Source organism: Schistocerca nitens, chromosome 1, assembly GCF_023898315.1.
Source record: "Schistocerca nitens isolate TAMUIC-IGC-003100 chromosome 1, iqSchNite1.1, whole genome shotgun sequence".
Lineage (NCBI taxonomy): Eukaryota > Metazoa > Arthropoda > Insecta > Orthoptera > Acrididae > Schistocerca > Schistocerca nitens.
In genome coordinates, this window is record NC_064614.1 from 383516203 (window position 1) to 383542304 (window position 26102).

Genomic DNA, 26102 nt, shown 5'->3' on the forward strand with positions numbered 1-26102 from the left:
CTAAAGAGACTGTATATACCACACCTGTCCACCCTATTCTGGAGTATTGCTGTGTGGTATGGGAACTGCATCACATGGGACTGACAGATGACATCGAAAAAGTACAAAAAGAAGGGCAGCTCGTTTTGTATTATCGCAAAGTAGGGGATATAGTGCCACAGACATGATACGTGAATTGGAGTGGCAATCATTAAAAAAAAAGGCATTTTCCATTTCGGCGGGATCTTCTCATGAAATTTCAATCACCAGTTTTCTCCTCTGATTGCAAAAACATTCTGTTGGCACCCACCTACATAAGGAGAAATGATCATCATGATAAAATAAGAGAAATCAGGGCTCGCACAGAAAAATTTAAGTGCTTGTTTTTCCTGCGTGCCGTTCGAGAGTGGAACGGTAGAGAGACAGCTTGAAGGTGGTTCATTGAACCCTCTGCCAGGCACTTTATTGTGAATAGTGGAGTAATCACATAGATGTACATGCAAAGAAACCGTAACAAGGTGGAGTGCCAATACTCAAATTAAATCTGACTTCTTTTATTACGTTCTACACTTGTTTAGTACTCTCTGGGGAAAGTAATATCAAAAGAAAACTATTTGCTGCAAGAAACGCTATACTTTAAACAGGAATTAAACTAGCATAGCAATAACATTGAACTTTCCCAAAACATACACAATGTGACAGTGGTGTAAAACTTGAAGGCACTTTATACAATGTGTATTGCAACTGTTGTGCAACAATTTTACTACCATGATTTCCAGGGCCTTAACAATGCACAGTTACATTCTGAAGTTTATAACCAGTTTGATTCAAGCTGAAATATGTCACGATGAGTTGTGACAAAAAGACATCCCTTTTTTTTTTAATTTTTTTTTAGTTGTTTAGACTCGACTTCACTTCCTAGTCTTCATACTTTTGATATTACCTTCCCCACAAAGTACTAAACAATTGTCGGACATAACATAAGATGTTAAATTTGATCTGAATACCAGCCAAATATGAGCGCATGTGTAGCATTCCCAAAAGTTGCACTATAGGTTCAAACAAATGACTATCTCTGGAAGTATTGTATTGGCAAAAGCAAAATTTTCATTGGGAACATGTATGAATGTTCACACAATATATCAGCAAAATCCGTGATGGTCATGCAGGAACCTCTAGATCACTTGGCACGGAATAACCCACAAGTATGTGGTAGTGGTGTTATTGAAAAACACTGCTGAAGAGATTGCTCGTGTCAGAAGAAGAAAGAAACATTCCTGATGGAATGAAGAATGTGATAAAGCAATACAGAAAAGGCACAAAACATGGCTGAATGACCAGCGAAAGAAAACTGAAAAATCTCGAGAAGAGCTAACCATTGTCAGAAGTATACTCCACCCACACTAATAATGAAGAATAAAAATGGGAAACTAGCGCACAATAATCAAGACAATGCCAACATTCTAGCTGATCACTTCAAAGAATTACTAAATACCGAGGAACCAAAAGAATACCTATTTTCAAACCACACCCAAGAAACAAAACACATCCAGAGAAGATTACACCACCAGATCTCAGTGAAGCGATCGAAGCAACTAGGTGGCTCAAGAACTACAAAGCAACAGGTGAGAATCTACAGATTGCAGAGCTGTGGAAGAACACAAATAAAAGGTTGCAGAGCTGTGGAAGCAGACAAATAAACAAACACTTTAGAATCTCCATAAGCACATAGTAGACATGCGGAATCCTGAAAAAATGTCAGAAGAGTGGAGTACAGCTATAATCCACCCAATACACAAACAGGGTGATAGATCGGATCCAAACAACTATCGGGGGATTTCGCTGCTTGATGTCACACATAAGATCGTGTCTAGAACTACCTTTACAAGAATTCAGGAACAACTGACCAAGAACGTGGAGAATATCAAGGAGGATTTTGTCCTGGAAGAAGCTGTCCAGATCAAATTATCAGCCTTAAGTGGGTCATGAAACATCAAAGATTGAGAAACAAGAAGTTGGTCACCACTTTTGTTGGCTTCAAGGAAGCATATGACAGTATTCATCATAAGTCATTATTTAAAATCCTCGTGGAATTTGGATTGCACCTGAAACTCATTAATCTTATTGGACTCACCATTAAGAATACTAAATCAAAAGTTAAGAGTCAGAGAGGAACTATCGGAATCATTTGAAATCCAGACAGGACTTCAACAGGAGGATGGTCTCTCACCACCACTATTTAACTGTGCACTGAAGAAAGTCATGCGAGAATGGAATAAGAAATGTCAACCAAACATCAAGATTGGCAGAAATATCAAACTCAATAGCTTGGCCTTTGCTGAAGATCTAACGCTGCTCACAAATATTGTAGAAGAGGCTACATACGAAATTGAAGAACTCGAAAAAATAGCAGCAAAAGTCGGACTATAGATCTCGTTTGAAAATACAGAAATGATGCCATCCTTCAAGGCTGAAACACCAACCATTACACTGAATGATAACAAACAAATTAAAATTTTAAATACATTCAAATATCTTGGGAAGGTTATAAGTTGGAATTCAAACAAGTAAATATCAATAGAAAGCAGAACAACTAAACTGAAACATCACAATGCATCACCCGGCCAACATACAAGAAGAAATCTCTCACGATAAATGCAAAACTCAGACACTACCACTCTGCCATTAAACCTAAAACAACCTGTGCTAGTGAAACACCATTCAAGATGAACACCAAATCAACAACAGACAAACTACAGAAGGCAGACAGAAGAATCCTTAGAACAATTATAAACAAAAATACGAAGTACAGGGACAGTGGTGACTACAACCTAACAAAGTTGTATACCAAGAAACTGAATCAATAATTGACACAATGCGGAAAAGGAGGGTTGCTTTTTTCTCCCACATTTCCCAACTACCAGAAACCAGGCTTTTGAAACAACTGTTCACCTACTTTTGGAAAAGTAAGACCAAAAACAACTGGTTTAAAGAAGTTCAAGAAGATTTAGATGAGTTAGGCTTGACAATGCAACAAACTGAAGGCAGAGAAGACAAGATCCTGGAACACAGTGTCACGAGATTTTGAACTACAGACATTTACAGGCAAAAAACACACCATAACTGACGAAGAAAGGGTAGCCAGGTTGGAAAGGACAAAGAAGTTTTGGGAGCAGAAGAGGAAAGCCAAATCTACAACTAGTATTAAGACTTAAATATATATGGATTGAATAAAGTGCTCCAATGTGGGTGTAAAATATGTAAATAAACAAATAAATAAATAAACGCTCTATTCATTTCAAAACTTAATAATCCCTCTTGAATTCCAACAAAAAATATAGTAATTACATTTGTGTATCTAACAAGGATGAATTGAAAATACTGGGAAAGCAGCTGATAAATGTGCGGAGATATTTAAGATATGGAAAGTACACTGGGTATAAAACACTTTTAACCAAACTGGATCTTGGAGTAGGCCTACATCTCTCATGCATGGGCACAGATAGGTGACAGACCATGTTAATGATAAACATGGGGTTACAAGAATGTATACGCGAAGAATTTTTTTTTTCTTTTTTTCTTTTTATTCAGTTCAAATCACCCATCTTTAGGATACATCAGATCAATCACTTACATGCTTCTGCTCTCTTTTTCTCCCAATAGTTCTTCATTCTGTCTGATCTCTTCTTTCTTTCCTCCTCTGATATGTGAATCGGTTTCCTGGTGTTGATCTTAACTTGGAACCTCTTAATTTTGTCTTTGTCATGATCTTGGCTGTACCATTCTTTAACATGACTTCATTAATCTGGAGTTCTCTCAAATCTTTTTCCACTTCCTTAAACCAATTGGGTTTAGTCCTTTTTTTTTGTATAGTGAACAAAGGTTTGTTTAGTTAGTCTGTCAGGATTCATTCAGAGTATCTTCTTTTCCACATGGTTTCTGAGAGTCTCTCTGACTTTGCATAGAGGGCTTCATTTCTATAGAAAACTTGTTTGTTATTTTGAAATTTGGGACCCATTATCTTCCTCAAAATTTTCCTCTTCTTGATTTCCAATTTCTTCATTTGCCCTTTCCTCCCCACAACTAGTGTCTCTGCTGCATACAGTGCTTCCAGCTTACCGGTAATTACTGTGTTATAATGCCTTACTTTGGTGTTCCAAGAGAGGGATTTCTTATTTTATGTTTCTGATTTTCTGGAAAGCTAGTTTAATTTTGGTCTTTCTGGCTTCCATTGCTTTCCCTTCAAGGCTGTTCCATTCAATCCATTCCCCTAGGTACCTGAAACTCCTAACCACCTCTACTTTTTGAGCTCCTACTTTAGTTCTCTTAGGAGTATCTAGTATATTCATCATAATCTTCATTTTTTTCATAAGAAATCTTAAGTCTTATCTTCCCTGCCCACTCTTGTAACTCAACACTTTGTTCTTTAGCTTCCTCCCACGTTTCCGCGAGAAGTGCCATATCATCAGAAAATGCCAAACACTTTGTTTTTTGTTCCAAATCTTATTCTCCCTCTCATTCTTGCATTCCATTCCCTCACAATTTTTTTGAGTGCGCAGTTAAACAGCAGGGGTAAGAGACCATCGCGTTGTCTGACCCCTGTTCTGATCTCAAAAGGTTTCTATAGTTCACCCATTAATCTGACTATAGAGGACATATTTGTGAGCATCTCCTTGATGATGTTTAGAGTTTTCCTGTCCAAGCTAAACTCCTCCAAAATTCTGAACAACAACTCTCTGTCTATAGAATCGTAAGCTTTTTGGAAGTCTTCAAAAGCCACTATATACAGCTTCGCCCTCTGCTTCTGAGATGCTAAAATGTTTCTCAGGTTTAAGATCTGTTCAGGGTATGATCTTCCTTTCCTAAACCCTGCCTGATAATCCCCAATCTGGCAATCCACCTGGGATTCTGCTCTTTCTAGTAAAGCTCTGGACAATATCTTGTAGGTCACAACCACCAGGGAAATCCCTCTATAGTTGTTAGGATCAGATTTAGGACCTTTTGTGAAGAGGGTGTATCAGGGCCATTTTCCATTCCTCTGGAATGATTCCTTTCTTCCATATCTCCTTAAAAAGTTTCTGGAGTAAGACAATTGGATTTTTGCTAGTATACTTCCATAATTTGGCTGTTATCTTATTTTCCCCTGGTGCCTTGAAATTTTCCATATAATTTAGTATTGCCTGGATCTCACTTACAGATGGGTGTTCTGAGTCTGGGATGGTGAATGACTTTGATCCACCACTGAACGCCATCTTTTGGTGTGGTTCCTCATGTTGTTCTTCACAAAGTCGTCATTTATCTTCCTGAGCAATTGGTCTTCTTGCACCTTCTTAACTTTCTTGATCTCCTTGGGCACCATCTTCCTTGTTTCCTCAAAGTGCTGCCAGGCACATCATCCTTTACAGCACCTTCAGTGTTATTCTGGGAAAGGCAGCATCCCCCACCACAAGAGCTGCTTGCTTTTCATTCTGGAGACAGACTATACCCACCTAGCATTTTCTGTCTGGTTATCTTACGTGAGTTGACAAAATAACTTCACTCAGCTCATGTTTATACAGTGGAGTTATTTTAATTTTATTACATGATAATAGGAGTTAAAATCCATGGAGAAGAAATAAAAACTTGGAGGTTCACCGATGACACTGTAATTCTGTCAGAGACAGCAGAGGACCTGGATGAGCAGTTGAATGGAATGGACAGTGTCTTGAAAGGAGGATATAAGATGAACATCAACAAAAGCAAAACGAGGATAATGGAATGTAGCCAAATTAAATTGGGTGATGCTGAGGGAATTGGATTAGGAAACGAGACACTTAAAGTAGTAAATGAGTTTTGCTATTTGAGGAGCAAAATAACTGATGATGGTCGAAGTAGAGAGGATATATAATGTAGACTGGCAATGGCAAGGAAAGAGTTTCTGAAGAAGAGAGTATAGATTTAAATGTCAGGGAGTCATTTCTGAAAGAATCTGTGTGGAGTGTAGCCATGTATGGAAGTGAAACATGGACGATAAATAGTTTATACAAGAAGAGAATAGAAGCTTTTGAAATGTAGTGCTACAGAAAAATGCTGAAGATTAGATGGGTAGACCACATAACTAATGAGTTGGTATTGAATAGAACTGGGGAGAAGAGAAATTTGTGGCACAACTTGACTAGAAGAAGGGATTGGTTGGCAGGACATGTTCTGAGGCATCAAGGGATAACCAATTTAGTATTGGAGGGAAGCGTGGAGGGTAAAAATCATAGAGGGAGATCAAGAGATAAATACACTAAGCAGATTCAGAAGGATGTAGGTTGCAGTAGGTACTGGGAGATGAAGAAGCTTGCACAGGATAGAGTAGCTTGTAGAGCTGCATCAAACCAGTCTCTGGACTAAAGTCCACAACAACAACAACATGAGAACTTATTTGTAGTTGTTAGATGTCCATTACTAAAAAAGTTCAATAGCTGGTAGCATCATCTTCCAAAGAACAGCCTAGCCAGACTGTAACAAGCTGTCAATAAGTATTCGATAATGTTAGTTTCATTGTCTCCACTATCACTGGCTAGAAAACGTTTGGAAGCATGAGGCATATAAAGAGCATCATCATTCCAGTTTCAGCTCTCCCAACATCTAAAGGGCTCCTAAGGCTTAAATCATCTCTCTCTGCAGCAGAAGGAGATAGCCTAGATGTTCTGGAACTGCTGACATTTCAACATAAGACAAATGATATTTTACAGCAGACTACTGTTCTAGTCTTGAATGTGATCAGTTCCATTTCACTAGAAGTATTCACACCCATCTTCAAAGATACACTGTGGACATCTTGTAACTGGATCCACTCTGTGTAGTCTACTCTACAAGTGCCAGCAATTCCAGAATGGAAGAGATATCTGCAGGCTACCAGTAATGAAATTAATGGTGACAGAAGTGTAATAACTTACTGAAAAGTGAGCAGCACTTGTGGTGAGTGAAGTTACCTTGCCCAGAAGTGAGTTGCCATACGGGATGACTAAGAATCAATTTGCCCTCCAACCATATTGAACACTGTGTAGAGATTTACATACTTTCAGTCCACATGCGTTCCTTGAATTAGCATTATCAGTAGTTCATATCTGTGTTACATGTAGCGTTAATGCACTTTGTAGAAAGTAAACACCCCCTGAGCATGGCTGGGTAATGCACACCTGTTATTCATAAGGCACACAGCGGAAGGACGGTATAACTTTGTTAAACACCCTGTTGTTGCTTTCCGTGAGGTAGTGGGCAATCACTTGCACACTCTTCAGTTTGCAGACCTATGAAGGAGAGAAGTGCATGATCACAATATCTGGTGACCTAACTTCCCTTACACTTTACACTTCATGCATCCGCCCCCCCCCCCCCCCCCTGCCTCTACTCCACCCTGTTACACCACCTGAACACAATTTACATATTAATATGGTTATATTGCACTAAGAGCTGATACATATATTTAGTGTGTGTTCTTAACTCACACCATTAACAGTACACAGCAGTGGGTTTTGAGCTACTTGAGAAAAACATAATAAAGTAACCTTTGCATGGCCCCACACTTCACAGCCCAGCAGTGGGGATTTTTAGTATGTTGTTCATGACATTTCCTCCTACTAACATATAAAAACTTGCAACCACATGATCCCCCCTTCCAATTTTCCTTCACTGACTGGACTATCTTCTATTCTGCGAGTTGTTACTTTACTCCTAAATTATTTACATTCTGCTAGAACTTTCAACATCAAAAATAAATATTTAAACAACACATAAATCTTTGGAACATGAAAACCATTTACCACATTTCTAAAACTGTATCATGCTTGTGATCTGAGCAGTCAGATCGAAATATCATATAGAAGCATGACTTTCCAACACATGCTTTTCTATAAAATAAAAGTTGTAAAGGAAAAATATTCCCTTATACATAATACTAACCTCCAATTTCACAAATATAAGGGAAAAATTTAAAACTATCAAAAGATATTGGTGGTTGTTGCTGTTGTTGTTGTCGTGGTCTTCAGTCCTGAGACTGGTTTGATGCAGCTCTCCATGCTAATCAATCCTGTGCAAGCTCCTTCATCTCCCAGTACCTACTGCAACCTACATCCTTCTGAATCTGCTTAGTGTGTTCATCTCTTGGTCTCCCTCTATGATTTTTACCATCCACGCTGCCCTCAAATACTAAATTGGTGATCCCTTGATGCCTCAGAACATGTCCTACCAACCGATCCCTTCTTCTGGTCAAGTTGTGCCACAAACTCCTCTTCTCCCCAATCCTATTCAGTACCTCCTCATTAGTTATGTGATCTACCCATCTAATCTTCAGCATTCTTCTGTAGCACCACATTTCGAAAGCTTCTATTCTCTTCTTGTCCAAACTATTTACCGTCCATGTTTCACTTCCATACATGGCTACACTCCATACAAACACTTTCAGAAACGACTTCCTGACACTTAAATCTATACTTGATGTTAACAAATTTCTCTTCTTCAGAAACACTTTCCTTGCCATTGCCAGTCTACATTTTATATCCTCTCTACTTCGACCATCATCAGTTATTTTGCTCCCCAAATCGCAAAACTCCTTTACTACTTTAAGTGTCTCATTTCCTAATCTAATTCCCTCAGCATCACCTGACTTAATTCGACTACATTCCATTATCCTCGTTTTGCTTTTGTTGATGTTCATCTTATATCCTCCTTTCAAGACACTGTCCATTCCGTTCAACTGCTCTTCCAAGTCCTTTGCTGTCTCTGACAGAATTACAATGTCATCGGCAAACATCAAAGTTTTTATTTCTTTTCCCTGGATTTTAATACCTACTCCGAATTTTTCTTTTGTTTCCTTTATTGCTTGCTCAATATACAGATTGAATAACATCGGGGAGAGGCTACAAACCTGTCTCACTCCCTTCCCAACCACTGCTTCCCTTTCATGCCTCTCAACTCTTATAACTGCAGTCTGGTTTTTGTACAAATGGTAAATAGCATTTCGCTCCCTGTATTTTACCCCTGCCACCTTTAGAATTTGAAAGAGAGTATTCCAGTCAACATTGTCTAAAGCTTTCTCTAAGTCTACAAATGCTAGAAACGTAGGTTTGCCTTACCTTAATCTTTCTTCTAAGATAAGTCGTAAGGTCACTATTACCTCACGTGTTCTAACATTTCTATGGAAAGCAAACTGATCTTCCCCGAGGTCGGCTTATACCAGTTTTTCCATTCGTCTGTAAATAATTCGCATTAGTATTTTGCAGCTGTGACTTATTAAACTGATAGTTCGGTAATTTTCACATCTGTCAACACCTGCTTTCTTTGGGATTGGAATTATTATATTCTTCTTGAAGTCTGAGAGTATTTCACCTGTCTCGTACATCTTGCTCACCAGATGGTAGAGTTTTGTCAGGACTGGCTCTCCCAAGGCCGTCAGTAGTTCTAATGGAATGTTGTCTACTCCTGGGGCCTTGTTTCGACTCAGGTCTTTCAGTGCTCTATCAAACTCTTCGTGCAGTATTGTATCTCCCATTTCATCTTCATCTACATCCTCTTCCATTTCCATAATATTGTCCTCAAGTACATCGCCCTTGTATAGACCCTCTATATACTCCTTCCACCTTTCTGCTTTCCCCTCTTTGCTTACAACTGGGTTTCCATCTGAGCTCTTGATATTCATACAAGTGGCTCTCTTTTCTCCAAAGGTCTCTTTAATTTTCCTGTAGGCTGTATATATCTTACCCCTAGTGTGATAAGCCTCTACATCCTTACATTTGTCCTCTAGCCATCCCTGCTTAGCCATTTTACACTTCCTGTCAATCTCATTTTTGAGACGTTTCTATTCCTTTTTGCCTCCTTCATTTACTGCATTTTTATATTTTCTCCTTTCATCAATTAAATTCAATATTTCTTCTGTTACCCAAGGATTTCTACTAGCCCTTGTCTTTTTATCTACTTGATCTCTGCTGCCTTCACTACTTCATTCCTCAGAGGTACCCACTCATTTTCTACTGTATTTTTCCCCCCATTCCTGTCAATTGTTCCCTTATGCTGTCCCTGAAACTCCTTACAACCTCTGGTTTAGTCAGTTTATCCAGGTCCCATCTCCTTAAATTCCCACCTTTTTGCAATTTCTTGAGTTTTAATCTACAGTTCATAACCAATAGATTGTGGTGAGAGTCCACTTCTTCTCCTGGAAATGTCTTATAATTTAATACCTGGTTCCTAAATCTCTGTCTGGCCATTATATAGACTATCTGAAACCTGTCAGTATCTCCAGGCTTCTTCCATGTATACAGCCTTCTTTTATGATTCTTGAACCAAGTGTTAGCTATGATTAAGTTATGCTCTGTGCAACATTCTACCAGGTGGCGTCCTCTTTCATTCCTCACCCCCATTCCATATTCACCTACTACGTTTCCTGCACTTCCTTTTCCTACTATTGAATTCCAGTCACCCATGACTATTAAATTTAATGCATTCGCTATGCTGTTTATAGTAACTTACCCGCGTTCCTATTTTCTTATTCATTATTAAACCTTCTCCTGCATTACCCCTATTTGATTTTGTATTTATAACCCTATATTCACCTGACCAGAAGTCTTGTTCCTCCTGCCACCTAACTTCACTGATTCCCACTATATCTAACTTTAACCTATCCATTTCCCTTTTTAAATTTTCTAACCTACCTGCCCGATTAAGGGATCTGAGATTCTACACTCCAATCCGTAGAATGCCAGTTTTCTTTCTCCTGATAATGACGTCCTCTTGAGTAGTCCCCGCCCGGAGATCCAAATGGGGGACTATTTTACCTCCGGAATATTTTACCCAAGAGGACGCCATCATCATTTAACCATACAGTAATGCTGCATGCCCTTGGGGAAAATTACAGCAGTAGTTTCCCCTTGCTTTCAGCCGTTCGCAGTACCACAACAGCAAGGCCGTTTTGGTTAGTGTTACAAGGCCAGATCAGTCAATCATCCAGACTGTTGCCCCTGCAACTACTGAAAAGGCTGCTGCCCCTCTTCAGGAACCACACGTTTGTCTGGCCTCTCAACAGATAATCCTCCGTTGTGGTTGCAGCTACGGTAGGGCTATCTGTATCGTTGAGGCATGCAAGCCTCCCCACCAACTGCAAGGTCCATGGTTCATGGGGGGAGGTTCCCAGAACTAAAGTTTTGGCAGTCTCACGAGATTTTTGTCCAAGTTAAGTAAGATATTCATCCTTTCCTTACTTTAAAGCATAATATTCCCTAATACAGAACTGAAACATAATTCCTGATGAGAGTAATAGCTAAATCCTCCTGTGTTGATACACTCCCCAAATATTGTTGGCAATCACAAATCGTCTGAAGAATTTCACTATGAGATATATAACAACACCGAAGAAGTTGTTTTGCAAAGATTTTCTTCCTGTCTGAATTCACTACAAGCCTTCTCAAACATTACAATATATGATGATAAATTGCATTTCATACTTTTTCCCATGTTACGCAGACGTTCTCTGAATATGTCATCCTCATCATGCGCAGCAGACAATGGCTTTAAGGGATATGGTGCAAGTGTTTCTTCAGGAGGGCTCTCATCTGCTTGGTCTGGAACAAAAGCAAAGCATGCAAATTAAATAGATATTCACAAGCCAAAACACAAACATCATCTTTAATTAAGACTTAGAGAAAAATATACACAAATGATTACAGGGGAAATAGAGTCCTATCTTTACACAGCTTTGGTAAATGAATGCACAGAGAAAATATCTAATTCTTATGCTTACATTAAGGTTTCTATTGCAACATCAATGATGGTGAGGAGTAATACTTCAAAAATATTCTACCACCTTCTCCATTAATATTTTGTACATTTTACATTTGGGCTACACAACTTGTTATATGATGCATATACTCTAACGAATGTGAATACATTACAGCAATATCAGAACAATTTTACATAAAACCAAGTATCTCCAACTTTACCACCATTTTAATTATATGACACGTATGTATAATCATGTCTCTCAGAAATAGGGTTCTTCGAATTTTAGAAGCAACCTTTATCATAATAAACTAACAGTTTATTTTATATCCAATAACATTACATTATCAGCTTATTTTGTAAGTTGTGGCTATAGTTTGTCTCACAAATAGACTCACAAACCCGTTGGTAATATGTGGAACTCTTCTTCATTGCGTTTGCTACAGTGACCAGTTTGAGGATGGTGCATGTAGGAATGTGTACTGACATGACACTCCAAAAAAGTTGAATGTAAATGTTTCTTCATGTTGGAAGTGTAAAAACCGTGTAGTGAAAGGAATGCAGCGTGTTAAGTACAATTTTTGGTCCGACAAAAACTGCACAAAAGTTTATCTGAAATGTTAATGGGCAAAAACATATTTAATATGAAGCCAGAAATTTTAAAAATGAGGCTACAGCAGATTTTGTGGGAGAAATGCTACTATTCAATAGAAGAATTCATAGAGGATGAAATGATCACTTGAGCAAGAGGTAATAAAGTGTTACATTTTATTATATGTATGTATACGAAAGGTGGGAATTTAAGGAGATGGGACTTGGATAAACTGAAAGAACCAGAGGTTGTACAGAGTTTCAGGGAGAGCATAAGGAAACAATTGACAGGAATTGGGGAAAGAAATACAGTAGAACAAGACTGGGAAGCTTTGAGGGATGAAGTAGTGAAGGCAGCAGAGGATCAAGTAGGTAAAAAGACGAGGGCTAGTAGAAATCCTTGGGTAACAGAAGAAATATTGAATTTAATTGATGAAAGCAGAAAATATAAAAATGCAGTAAATGAAGCAGGGAAAAAGGAATAGAAACGTCTCAAAAATGAGATCGACAGGAAGTGCAAAATGGCTAAGCGTGGATGGCTAGAGGACAAATGTAAGGATGTAGAGGCTTATCTCAGTAGGGGTAAGATAGATACTGCCTACAGGAAAATTAAAGAGACCTTTCGAGATAAGAGAACCACTTGTATGAACTTCAAGAGCTCAGATGGAAACCCAGTTCTAAGCAGAGAAGGGAGAGCAGAAAGGTGGAAGGAGTATATAGAGGGTCTATACTAGGGCGATGTACTTGAGGACAATATTATGGAAATGGAAGAGGATGTAGATGAAGATGAAATGGGAGATACAATACTGCACGAAGAGTTTGATAGAGCACTGAAAAACCTGAGTCGAAACAAGGCCCCAGGAGTAGACAACATTCCATTAGAACTACTGACGGCCTTGGGAGAGCCAGTCCTGACAAAACTCTATCATCTGGTGAGCAAGATGTACGAGACAGGTGAAATACCCTCAGACTTCAAGAAGAATATAATAATTCCAATCCCAAAGAAAGCAGGTGTTGACAGATGTGAAAATTACCGAACTATCAGTTTAATAAGTCACAGCTGCAAAATACTAATGCGAATTATTTACAGACGAATGGAAAAACTGGTATAAGCCGACCTCGGGGAAGATCAGTTTGCTTTCCATAGAAATGTTAGAACACGTGAGGCAATAGTGACCTTACAACTTATCTTAGAAGAAAGATTAAGGTAAGGCAAACCTACGTTTCTAGCATTTGTAGACTTAGAGAAAGCTTTTGACAATGTTGACTGGAATGCTCTCTTTCAAATTCTAAAGGTGGCAGGGGTAAAATACAGGGAGCGAAAGGCTATTTACAATTTGTACAGAAACCAGATGGCAGTTATAAGAGTCGAGGGACATGAAAGGGAAGCAGTGGTTGGGAAGGGAGTAAGACAGGGTTGTAGCCTCTCCCCGATGTTATTCAATCTGTATATTGAGCAAGCAGTAAAGGAAGCAAAAGAAAAATTCGGAGTAGGTATTAAAATCCACGGAGAAGAAATAAAAACTTTGAGGTTTGCCAATGACATTGTAATTCTGTCAGAGACAGCAAAGGACTTGGAAGAGCAGTTGAACGGAATGGATGGTGTCTTGAAAGGAAGATATAAGATGAACATCAACAAAAGCAAAACGAGGATAATGGAATGTAGTCGAATTAAGTCGGGTGATGTTGAGGGTATTAGATTAGGAAATGAGACACTTAAAGTAGTAAAGGAGTTTTGCTATTTGGGGAGCAAAATAACTGATGATGGTCGAAGTAGAGAGGATATAAAATGTAGACTGGCAATGGCAAGGAAAGCGTTTCTGAAGAAGAGAAATTTGTTAACATCGAGTATAGATTTAAGTGTCAGGAAGTCATTTCTGAAAGTATTTGTATGGAGTGTAGCCATGTATGGAAGTGAAACATGGACGGTAAATAGTTTGGACAAGAAGAGAATAGAAGCTTTCGAAATGTGGTGCTACAGAAGAATGCTGAAGATTAGATGGGTAGATCACATAACTAATGAGGAGGTACTGAATAGGATTGGGGAGAAGAGGAGTTTGTGGCACAACTTGACCAGAAGAAGGGATCGGTTGGTAGGACATGTTCTGAGGCATCAAGGGATCACCAATTTAGTATTGGAGGGCAGCGTGGATGGTAAAAATCGTAGGGGGAGACTAAGAGATGAATACACTAAGCAGATTCAGAAGGATGTAGGTTGCAGTAGGTACTGGGAGATGAAGAAGCTTGCACAGGATAGAGTAGCATGGAGAGCTGCATCAAACCAGTCTCAGGACTGAGGACCACAACAACAACAACATACGAGAACTGTATTATTATTATGATGCTGTCTGTTAACATCAGCTGTTCTTTATATGTGGTGAAATTTTACCACAATTTGATGTGTGTCCTGTACCTGAATCAAGTAATTTAGATTATGTATGTTACAAGACACACAAACCACAATTCACAATGTGTAAAGGACGATGTTCAACAGTCATGCCACAGCTGTACAAGTGCCGAAAATGTGCAACTACATTCCACATTGAGTTCTAAAGCCAAAATCATTCGTGTTCTTCAAAGTGATACTAATGTTGTGAATGCAGGTCTGTAGTTGCTAAAGAAGGAAAATATTGCATTGAAGCATGAAAATCATTGTGCTTGAGAAAAACTTCAGTGATAGTTGAATGTAAACCAGCAAATATGGAGTGATACAAATGACTGATTCAGAAACTATTCAGGTACCATTATGGAAGAAAAAGAGACTGAAGATACAAAGGCACAAAACAAATGTAAGTGGACCAGAGTAACACATGCTACAGAAAAAGAAGCATCATAGTAAGACAAAGCGAATAATTCATTACAGATGACTGCTTGTTAAAACTTAGTTGTTCCTAAATCCAAAATTGACATTCAATCAGGAAACAGGAGGCACCAATTAATAAACATTTCAACAATATTTTAAATTCAAGAGAAAGAGCAAAAGATAAGCATAAGAGGAATCCCAAAGGTGTTTATATCCGCATGGGTGCAAGTTCCGTTAGAAGCAGCAGCAAAGAGGAAATCATTAACCATCCAAGGAACGTAATTCGAACAGCAAGAACCCTCTAGACAATTCAAGGCTAATAATCAGTGGCAATGTACTTGTATACAGTAAACTGATAAGAGACAGACATGTACAGAAAAATAAAAGGCAAAATTAAAGAACAATGCAATAAGCAAGGACTGCTATTCATCGAGTCAAAGTAATTTCTACATAAAATGTGTGTCATAAAAGTTGGTTTACATCTAAATAGGTTACACACAAAAATATTTAGTATGATGTTCACAGTACTTCCCAGTTTATAAAAAATAAGGGAAACTGGTAAGTAGTGATAGGAGTGATAAAATATGTGTGGAAATAAGAAAGACAAAGCACACCATTATCCAAAAAGACGTATGCTAAAGAATATTATTACTGTGTCAGGGTAGAGCATTGTAAAATGGGTTAAGTACTGGTGCTTCGAATAACATAAGCTTTAAAACAAACAAATTGGTAATTATTCTGTCAGAATGTGCAAATATTAGTTAGATGTCCAAATGAGCACTGGTTTACTGTGCACACAATTAAAATTTTAAACACAATTGGAAATTTCAAATGATATGTAGAAATAAGGCACTTGCCATCATATGTTAGATTTATTAAAATATATAGAAACCCAGGAAGATCAATAACAGAACTCTTCCTATCTAAGCTGTGAAATATGCTAAAAGATCTTTGCAGAAAGAAAATTAAAAAAAAAAATTGTAATAGCTACTAATTGTAACATTGATACATTTGCTGCTAATGGTATAGTAGTTAGCGTTGCTGCCTCTTGATCATGGGGGCCTTGGCTCATCGCCTGACCAAGTCCGAGATTTTCTTCGCTTGGCGACACACTGTGTGTGTGTGTGTGTGTCGTCGTTACTCAATGCACAAGTTGCCAAAGTGATGTCAAATAGAAATACTTGCACCAGGTGACCAAACAACACCAGGGGAGATCTCCCGGTCAGTAATGCTGTACCATTATTTCATTTAACACTGATATCACAAGTGGAAGCTATCATGCTTCAAGATTCACTAGTAAAGAAATGTGGTTTCAAATTGAATTTCTTTGAGTCTATGAAAAAACAGCCAGTCATTAACATGTACCAACAATGTTTTAACTTCAGAATAAATTTTCACTCAGCAGCACAATGTGCACTGAACTGAAACTTGCTGGTGGATTAAAACTGTGTGCCAGACCTGCAATTGAACTTCGGACCTTTGCACTTCATAGGCAAATGCTCTATCGACTGAGCTATCCATGCACAACTCACAATCCACCCTGAAACCTTTACCTCAGATGTAGTACTGGTGGAAATAAAACTTTGTGGGTGAGTCCTGAGTCATGCTTAGACAGCTCAGTCATAGAACACTTGCATGTGAAAGACAAAGGTACCAAGTTAAAGTCAGAGTTCAACACACAGTTTTCATCTGCCAGGAAGTTCCAATATTTTAACTAAATACGTATAAGAAGATGAGTGTAAATTTTGAGTAGATTTAGGTGCCTTGGATCATTTATAATTGCTCATTGAGCCGCCACAGATAGAAACACTTGAGGTATGAAAGTCCTTATGAGAAGGAATTTTGGCAAAGAAATTCTTCACGTTTAGTAATAAGCAAAAGGAGAGAAAATGGTCTTGTGATCACTTTACCTCAAGTAACATAATTCTGAAAAGATATAAATAGTTTTCTACATCTATGCCAACATCTACATCTATATCTACAAGGATATTCTTCAAATCACACTTAAGTGCCTGACAGAGGGTCCACTGAACCACTTCCACAATAATTCTCCATTTTTACAATCTTGAACAGTGTGTGGAAAAAACGAACACCTATATCTTTTCTTGCAAACTCTGATTTCCCTTATTTTATGGAGATGATGATCTCTCCTTATGTAGGTCAGCATCAATAAAATATTTTTGTATTTGGAGGGGAAAGTTGGTGATTAAAATTTCATGATAAGATTCCACGACAACAAAAAACGCCTTTGTTTTAATTATGTCCACCCCAAATCCTATATCATGTCAGTGACACTCTACACTATTTCCTGATAACACAAAACGTGCTTCTCTCCTTTGAATCTTCTCGATGTACTCCATTAATCCTATCTTCAGTAGATCTGTTACATTTTCTAAGTGTTTTGTCAATAAAAAGGAGTCTTCGCTTTTCCTTCCCACAACATTTTCTATGTGTTCTTTCCAATTTAAGTTGTTTGTAATTGTAATTCCTATGTATTTAGTTGAATTTACAGCCTTTTGATTTGACTGACTTATCATGTAACCTTTTAGCACTCATGTGGATGACCTCAAACTTTCCATTATTTACGGTCAATTGCCAATTATTGCACAATACAGATATCTTCTCTAAATTGTTTTGTAATTAGTTTTGCTCTTGTGATGCCTTTACTAGACAATAAACAACAGCATCATCTGCAAACAACCTAAGATGGCAGCTAAGACTGTTTCCTAAATTGTTTATATAGACAAGGAACAGCAGAGGGCCTATAAAACTACCTTGGGGAATGTTACTTCTGTTTTACTCAATGACTTTCCATCACTTACTACAAACTGTGACCTCTCTGACAGGATATCATGAATCCAGTCATATAACTCAGACAATATTCCATAGCACGCAATTTCACAATTTCAATAAAAGCCGCTTGTGTGCTACAGTGTCAAAAGCCTTCCAAAAAATCTAGAAATACAGAATCAATCTGAAATTCTTTGTCAATAGCAATCAACATTTCGTGTGAGTAAAGAGCTAGATGTGTTTCTCAAGAATGATGTTTTCTAAATCCATATTGACAGTGTATCAATAGACTATTCTCTTCGAGGTAATTCATAATGTTTGACCACAACGTATGTTCCAAAATCCTGTTTATGATATGGTCCTGTAATTTACTGGATTACTCATACTACCTTTCTTGAATATTGGTGTGACCTATGTCTTCAATGAAAGATTTCCACAAAGAGCTGAAGCAATTAAGTGACAAATAAATTAAAGTGGATCACCTAGGACATAAAAATTTTCACTGTAAGGAAAAGGCAGCTGCAAAGACAACTGAAATGTAATACGAATACTGATTTAATTGAACATGTTATACTTTACACAATTACATTCAAAAGAGTTGTCAAGGCACCAAGGCAAACAACATGATAATTTTCAACTATTAATATAAGGTTGTCTGGTCTTTCATTAAATCTGAATTAGCTGTTAAAGGCTGTAACCAAAAAATTTGGGAAATTAACCCTCTAGGAAATAATACTGTTAAGTCCAACTCAAATACCCAGGTGTTTCAATGATTTCGTTGTAAATGTATAAAGAGCAGCCAAATGAAAACAAGACAGATGGAAAAAAGTAAATATTGCTCCATATTTCAAATGTAATCATCAAACATGTTAATACATTTGTCCCATTGTGAGACAAAACGGTCAACACTTTCATGGAAAAATGCTTGCAGTTGTCTACAGAACCATAATTGTACCCAGGCGAAGAGCTCTTTGTCTGAAACAAATTCCCGGCCACAAATGGCTTTCTTCAGAGCTACAAAAGTATGACAAACGCATGGGGAGAGTTCGGGACCATATGAAGGCTGTGTAAGGGCTTCCCAGAGAAACTGCTCCAGTAGTCAAAACAACCTTGGCAACATGTTCATCTTATATTCCTTTCCAAGACACTGTCCATTCCATTTGTCTACTCTACTAAATTCTTTGCTGTCCCTGATAGAATTACAAAGTAATCAGCAAACTTTCAAAGCTTTTATTCCTTGTACCTGAACTTTAAATCCTTCAAATATTCTGTTCTATGAGTATGTTAATGATTTATGATTAAAGATCAGCTCCCCATCAGTTCTGTTTGTTCTGCATTAGTTGAAACTGAGGATGAGGAAACAATATGTGAACCACTGATCGATATCCTCAGCACCTTAGAAACTCGGTTTCTGCTAAATGGGTTGAATCCAAACATATCTAAGACCGAACTGATGCAATTCAAACTGTCAAAATGTGAGCAGAGCAAGGTTATTCCCTACAAACAAGATATAGAAGAAATCATTTCAGTCAAAATTTTAAGATTAAATTTGATAAGAACTGCATTTTGGGTGGGGGCACACATCAAGAAATTAGCTAACATACTGAGCAGCTCTGCATTTCCATTGTAATTATTATCAACTGCAGCTGACATGGACACACGAAAAGTAGTGTAATATTCAAGTTCCTTTGAAACTATTATCAGATATGGTATATTTTGGAGGAGAAACTAACATAGTGCAGGTTCTAAAAGGCACAGAAAAAAATTGTTCAGAATATGTGCACTGCATTTCATAAAGGACCTTGTACTCTATAAGTTAGAAAACTCAAACATTAGCTCTCCCACCTCCTCATATTTATGAGACTAGCACCTACTTGCATACAAACAGGAATTATTTGAGGGAAACCATTTTGTTCAAACACGTGACACAAGAAAGAAAAACTACATTGAGCTTCGTACCCACAGTCTCAACTTGTATTCCCCAACACCTCAGTACACAGGAATGAAAATTTATAATAAATTAACAGAGAGCAAGTTAATGCCAATGAAGTTTGGCCCACTGAAAAGAAAGATGTATGATGTATGAGGCACTCATACTAAAATGCTATTACTCAATGGATGAATTCATGAGGACGAACTGGTAATATGAGCTGGATACAACATATACACACTTTTCCTCATTGTGTTAGAGAATTTTTCAGTAGTTTAGTAAACGGTTTCATTTTTTATGTGAACTACTTTGTTATTGTTGAATACGGGGCCAAGGGTTTTTCTTGGTAGCTTCCTTTCTTTGATCTCCAGCCCTTCAACTAAGCCATTCTTGGTGATGGAAAATGTTTCAGCTGCATACAGGCTTCCAGTTTGATTACTTTATTGTAATGTCTTATTTTTTGCATTCCCTGAGAGGAACTTTTTGGTATGTGAGATTTGTTCAAAAAATTCCAGAACTTTGGCCACAAAATTTTTCTGTGCTTACCTTTTACTTATTGTGCATGGTTTCCTTAAAATACTCTTCTCCACAACTGATACACCACTCCCGTCTCCTCTTCTGGAAGCATTCTTGGTATGCCCCTTGCTAGGTCAGGTCAAGCGTCGTCTGTGAATTTTCTTTTACCATATCTATCATTGTAAATCTTCATCCTTTCAACATGGTTTTCAACTTTTGAAATAAAAAACGTTTGCAAGGGGCAGGTCTAAAAAATTTGGAGGATGAGGCAGCACAGTGATTTTGTTTTTTGTGAAATCCTCATGCACCAAGAGGGATGAATGTGTGGGTTCATTATCATGATGCAAGGGCAATGAATTGTCTCGCCACATTTCAGGTCATTTCCTTCTCACAGGATTTCATTACATGAGCCAACTGAAATGTTACATTCTTCTACAATCTCCTGCACATTGAGTCTTCGATTGGCACACACAATTGCACTGACAATCCTGTCATGAGCATCGTTGGCAGACTTCAAAAGGCATTCAGAATGAGGGTCGCCATTTTTAAACTGTGTGAACCATTTGTACCGATTATGGCTTAAGCATTCATCATTGTAGGCTTCCTGCATCATTTGGTGCGTCTCTCCCAACTGATCCAGTCTCCAAGATATTTGAATTCTTTGATGATCTCTCTCTCTCTCTCTCTCTCTCTCTCTCTCATTCTCCCACCTTAAAATATTATGGTGGGTTTTTTATGTTTATAATTATCTTGGTCTTTTCAAAGGAGATCTAGAAACCTATTTTTTCAGCCTTTTCTCTCTCTCTCTCTCTCTCTCTCTCTCTCTCTCTCTCTCTAAGTTCGAGGGTTTGTTGTTTAGCTTCTTTTAGGTCTTGGCTATAAGGGCTATATCATCTGCAAATTCTAGACAATTGGCTTTGATGCCTTTGTTTCTTGTGCCTAGTCAGATTCAACTATGGATCTCTCTGACTAATTTTTCTAGGTCACAGTTAAATAGCGGTGAGGAGAGTCCATCTCCTTGCTGTACACCAGTTTCTAATTCAAATGGGTTGGAGAGTTTTCCCATGAATTTGACATTGGAGTATGTGTTAGTAAGGGTTTCTCTGATTAGGTTTGTGGTTTTGTTGTCTAGATTTAATGCTTTTAGTATGGATATGAGGGATTCCCAGTCTATTGAGTTGTACGCTTTCTTAAAGCCAATGAAAGTGGATAACACACGATTTTGCTCTTCATTTTTGATAGGTCATGAGGTTTTTGAGGTTAGGGATTTGTTCTGGGAAGGATCTTTCTTTCCTGAAACCCACTTGGTATTCTCCAAGTTGATGGTCTAATTGGGGCTCTGCTCTGTTTAGTAGGACTTTAAAGAATACTGTATCTTGAATGTTACTTCTAGGGGCGAGGTTGCTCTGTAGTTGTTGGTATCTGTATTGGACCCTTTCTTATGAAGTGGGTGGATGAGAGCCATCTTCCATTCATCTGGAATTCTTTCATTTATCCAGATTTCTTCAAAGATGTTTTGGAGAGAGTCTACGGCATTTTTATTGATTTTTTTCCAAGGTTCAGTTGTGATTTGGTTTTCTCCCAAGGCTTTACAGTTTTTGAGATTTGAAATGACTGACTGTAGTTCCTTGGTGGAAAGTGGCTCAGAGTTAGGGCTGGTTATTGCTGAGGCTTTAAAGTCAATTTTTCTGTGGGTGCTTCACAGTTGAGAAGGTTTCTGAAATAGTCTATCAATATTTTGGAATTATACCTGTTGTTGACAGAATATTCCCGTTTTTGTCTTGGAGCTGTAGGGTCAGTGAGATGTATTTGGTTATTATGCGTTTAAAAGTCTTACAAAAATTCCTTGTGTTGATTTTGATAAAGTTTTCATTGATCTGAAAGAGGAGTTGGTCTTCTTGGCTTTTTTTATTCTTTTGATATGGGAACTAATTGTTCTGCTTTCCTTGCTGGTTTTGGTTTTGAATATCTTCAGTTCTGAGGGGAAACTACTTGGAGTTATCATCTTATTTGGATCATATTTTCTTCTTTTGGGGTTGTTGGTTCTGTTTTTCCTTTTGGGGATGACTTTGAGTTTTGTTTTAGAAAAGTAGTGGTCAGAATCTAAGTTGGCTCCTCTGAGGACTTTGCCTTTTGTATTTCTGTATGGAACTTCAATTTGATTGTCATGTGATCGAGTTGGCATTTACCAAGGTATTGGTTTGGTGAAACCCATGTTCTCTGTTTTTGAGGTAGCTTTTTAAAGGCTGTGGATTTCAGGATCATATTGTGTGCTTAGCATTATTCCATCAGTATCCAACATTTCTTTCTGTATTTCTTCTCCTTTCCTAGCCAGGCAGTGAAGTCCTCCCATAAATAGCACATTGTCTTTTTCTGGAATTTTAGTATCATATTATTATTTACAAGTGTAAAAATTATTGTAACTGTACTTACATTTCTGACATGTCTACTGCATGCAAACCTAGTCAATTGAAAATGTACATTATGAAATGAATAAATCACAGTTTACAAACTAGACATTCCACTCCTCTGAAATCACTCTACCTGTCATTTTTACACTAATGTCTTTATAAGATCTCATCAGCTACAAGACATCAATTCAGCAGCTCTCAACAAAGTTTGGTTTGAATGTATATCTGACTGTGTGCAGAACAGTGCAAGACAGCTGACCATCATTCAAATCATTTCAATATAATGCAAAAATATGTCTTAGAATAGAAAAGTACTTCACAGTCTGGAATAATTCTTAGAAGAAGGGATCAAGTCCTCGATGAAATGTCACTGCAAAAATAAAATCAATTACAAATGTTCTCTATTCATGATATCTTGTACATGGTTCTTTGTGAAGAAGTAGTGTAATAGTGACAAAGACTGCAAGTATTTAATATGGCTGCTGCTTTGATTAATGTGGTATGATTGAAACACTTCACTAATCAGTCACAACTGAGTGCATACATTCAAAATAACACTATACATAGCGATCTGATTATCTTGTGTTGCCTGAGAGGTTAGGTGGAGGTGCAGATTTCTTAATACAAACATTTAAAGTTTTACAAGTTTGCGTTTTTCATGCCTCAAACGGTATTAGCACATTTAAAGCATCTATGCTCCATACGAATTTCAGAGGTATTTCATAAAATCGTAGGGTGTAAAATTACATCCATCAACAGAGATCATGTTTTTGTCAGAGTGCCTTTTTAAATGCGTTAAATCTACCTTTGGTGTTAATGTAAGTCTGTACAATTTACATCCTTGTGATTGAAATGCCACAGTTTTATTTGTCTTTTCCTGCCTTTTTTTAATATAAAAGCCCAACTGTCACAATAACTGCCTTTTCTTGCCATTTTGATTGTTATTTATTTTTTTAATATTACAAACAACAATGAGTGTTGAGGTGAAACAGGTAACAGTAGGTAAAGACTTTAATTATCACCTGTGTTTACTTGGCTTCCTATCAGATTGTACCTCCAAAAACAACAGTGAGTGCTGGAGTTTCACTATTGTTCTAAATTTATCTTTCTTTCAGTTTCCACTGTGACACTGTCATGCAAGACAATTATGAACAAGCCAAAATTCAGTGCTCCTTTATGCAGTAAATTGTGAAACTACATTAATGCTTTCAGATCTGACATATTTTCTGCTAATAGTAAAATACTTCCATGCAAAATACATGAGCAGTCAGTGGACTATGAATAAAAATATTTCTTAACACACCAGTACAACCAAACACAAAAATTTACTTAATTCACTTTCCAAGAGTACTGAGAAAAATGTTTTTTTGCTTCCAATGACAATTGTAACATCGAGTTGAAAATCCTAATTTGCATTTGAATTATATAAAGCTTTTACTGATGTTGGAATCCCTCTGTGGAAACTACAGAACTCTATATTAACAGAGTTTCTGGAGAAGTATGTGGGCAAATCTACACCCAGCCAGTCAAGTTGGCAAAAATGTTACAATGAATGTTATGCTGAAGTAATGAAAATCATTAGGAATGAAGTAAAAAAATTAAAAGATCTGGATTACAACTGATAAGTCAACTGACCCTATGGATTGTTTTACTACCAATGTAATAGTCTGACCATTAGCTCCTTCAGAAGGTGAATCAATAAAAGCACTCCAGCATACAACAGAGTGTCTGGAAAAAGTTAACAACTCAACTACCGCACTGTTATCTACCATTTCATTGCAGTTACTCTGGCCCGAAGAAATTCAATACAAAACCATAGTACAAAGAAGGGCAGCTCATTTTGTATTATAGCAAATAGGGGAGATAGTGCAACAGACATGATATGTGAACTGGAGTGGCAATCATTAAAACAAAGGTGTTTTTTGTTGCAATGGGATCTTCTCACAAAATTTCAATCACCGGTTTTCTCCTCTGATTGCAAAAACATTGTATTGGCACCCATCTACATTGGGAGGAATGATCATCATGATAAAATAAGAGAAATCAGGGCTTGCACAGAAAAATTTACGTGCCCATGTTTCCCGCACGCTGTTCGAGAGTGGAATGGTAGAGATACAGCTTGATGATGGTTCACTGAACCCTCTGTCAGGCACTTTACTGTGAATTGGTGAGTAATCAAATAGATGTAGATGTGGATTACTTTTCATGTCAGATGCTTACCTTAAATGAAAAAGATTGGGACAAGTTTGAAGGCACTATTTCCAAACATGCTTCACGTGACCCGTTTTGCATGATTTTCACAGGGTGTCAGAAGAGATACGAAGCTTGTTTCCAGATGACAATGAACTATTTTCCAATATTAAGAAGATATTTGTGAAAGCGCTCTCAAGGATTCACACATTCAAAGACATTGCACCAGATATGTCATCCCTCAGCCTACCATAACCAGATGGTGAACATGGATTTCAGCAAGATGCAGTGCAAAGACTAGAGAATATATTAGGGAAATGGAGTTCATTAATTACGGTAAAGTATAAAATGGCATTTTCAAAAAATACTGCTCTCGACAGACTCATAACTATTTCAAAAATTCTACAAGGTGATAATTCTATTACAATAGAAATAGACCCTAAAATAGTTCAACGTTTTAGATTTGCTTCCCTGTAGATATTGAGAGGTAATTTTCTCAGATGAAGAATATATTACCAGAAACTCAATATAACTCCAGGAAATTTTTAAAAACACATTAAAAAAGACATTTTTATGCACAGGCTTTTTCTCTCAGGTACCATCAGCATTGTTTTTTAAAGATTTAAGTTAGTTTAAAAATATAGGACGATGCTGACATAAATATACTGATTGCAAGATTGTCTGAATAGTGAAATCTAGTAAATAAATAGGCATAATGTAAGATTTTTTATACTGACTGTTTTGCCTATTTTAGCTATTTAGTGCTGGCAGGTCGATAGACACACAAACAAACATACACACGAAATTCAAGCTTTCGCAACAAACTGTTGCCTCGTCAGGAAAGAGGGAAGGAGAGGGAAAGACGAAAGGATGTGGGTTTTAAGGGAGAGGGTAAGGAGTCACTCCACCAGTCATTCCAGTCCTTAAATATGTCTGCTTGTGTCTGTATATGTGTGGATGGATATGTGTATGTGTGTGCGCGAGTGTATACCCGTCCTTTTTTCCCCCTAAGGTAAGTCTTTCCGTTCCCAAGATTGGAATGACTCCTTACCCTCTCCCTTAAAACCCACATCCTTTCGTCTTTCCCTCTCCTTCCCTCTTTCCTGATGAGGCAACAGTTTGTTGCGAAAGCTTGAATTTTGTGTGTATGTTT

The 26102-nt window shown here is 37.6% G+C and overlaps 1 protein-coding gene across 2 annotated transcripts in view; it reads right to left on the bottom strand.

Annotated features, from left to right (window-relative positions):
- The window catches only part of LOC126249062 (CUE domain-containing protein 1), a 254013-nt gene that overhangs the window by 98415 nt on the left and 129496 nt on the right, over window positions 1–26102 (bottom strand). For both annotated transcript variants that reach the window (XR_007545599.1, XM_049950719.1), the window contains exon 6: window positions 11445–11561. Coding sequence is in view for 1 of the 2 variants with exons in the window: in XM_049950719.1 (XP_049806676.1) it covers window positions 11445–11561 (117 nt within the window). In the remaining variant the exon portion in view is untranslated. The remainder of the gene's footprint in view (window positions 1–11444; window positions 11562–26102) is intronic.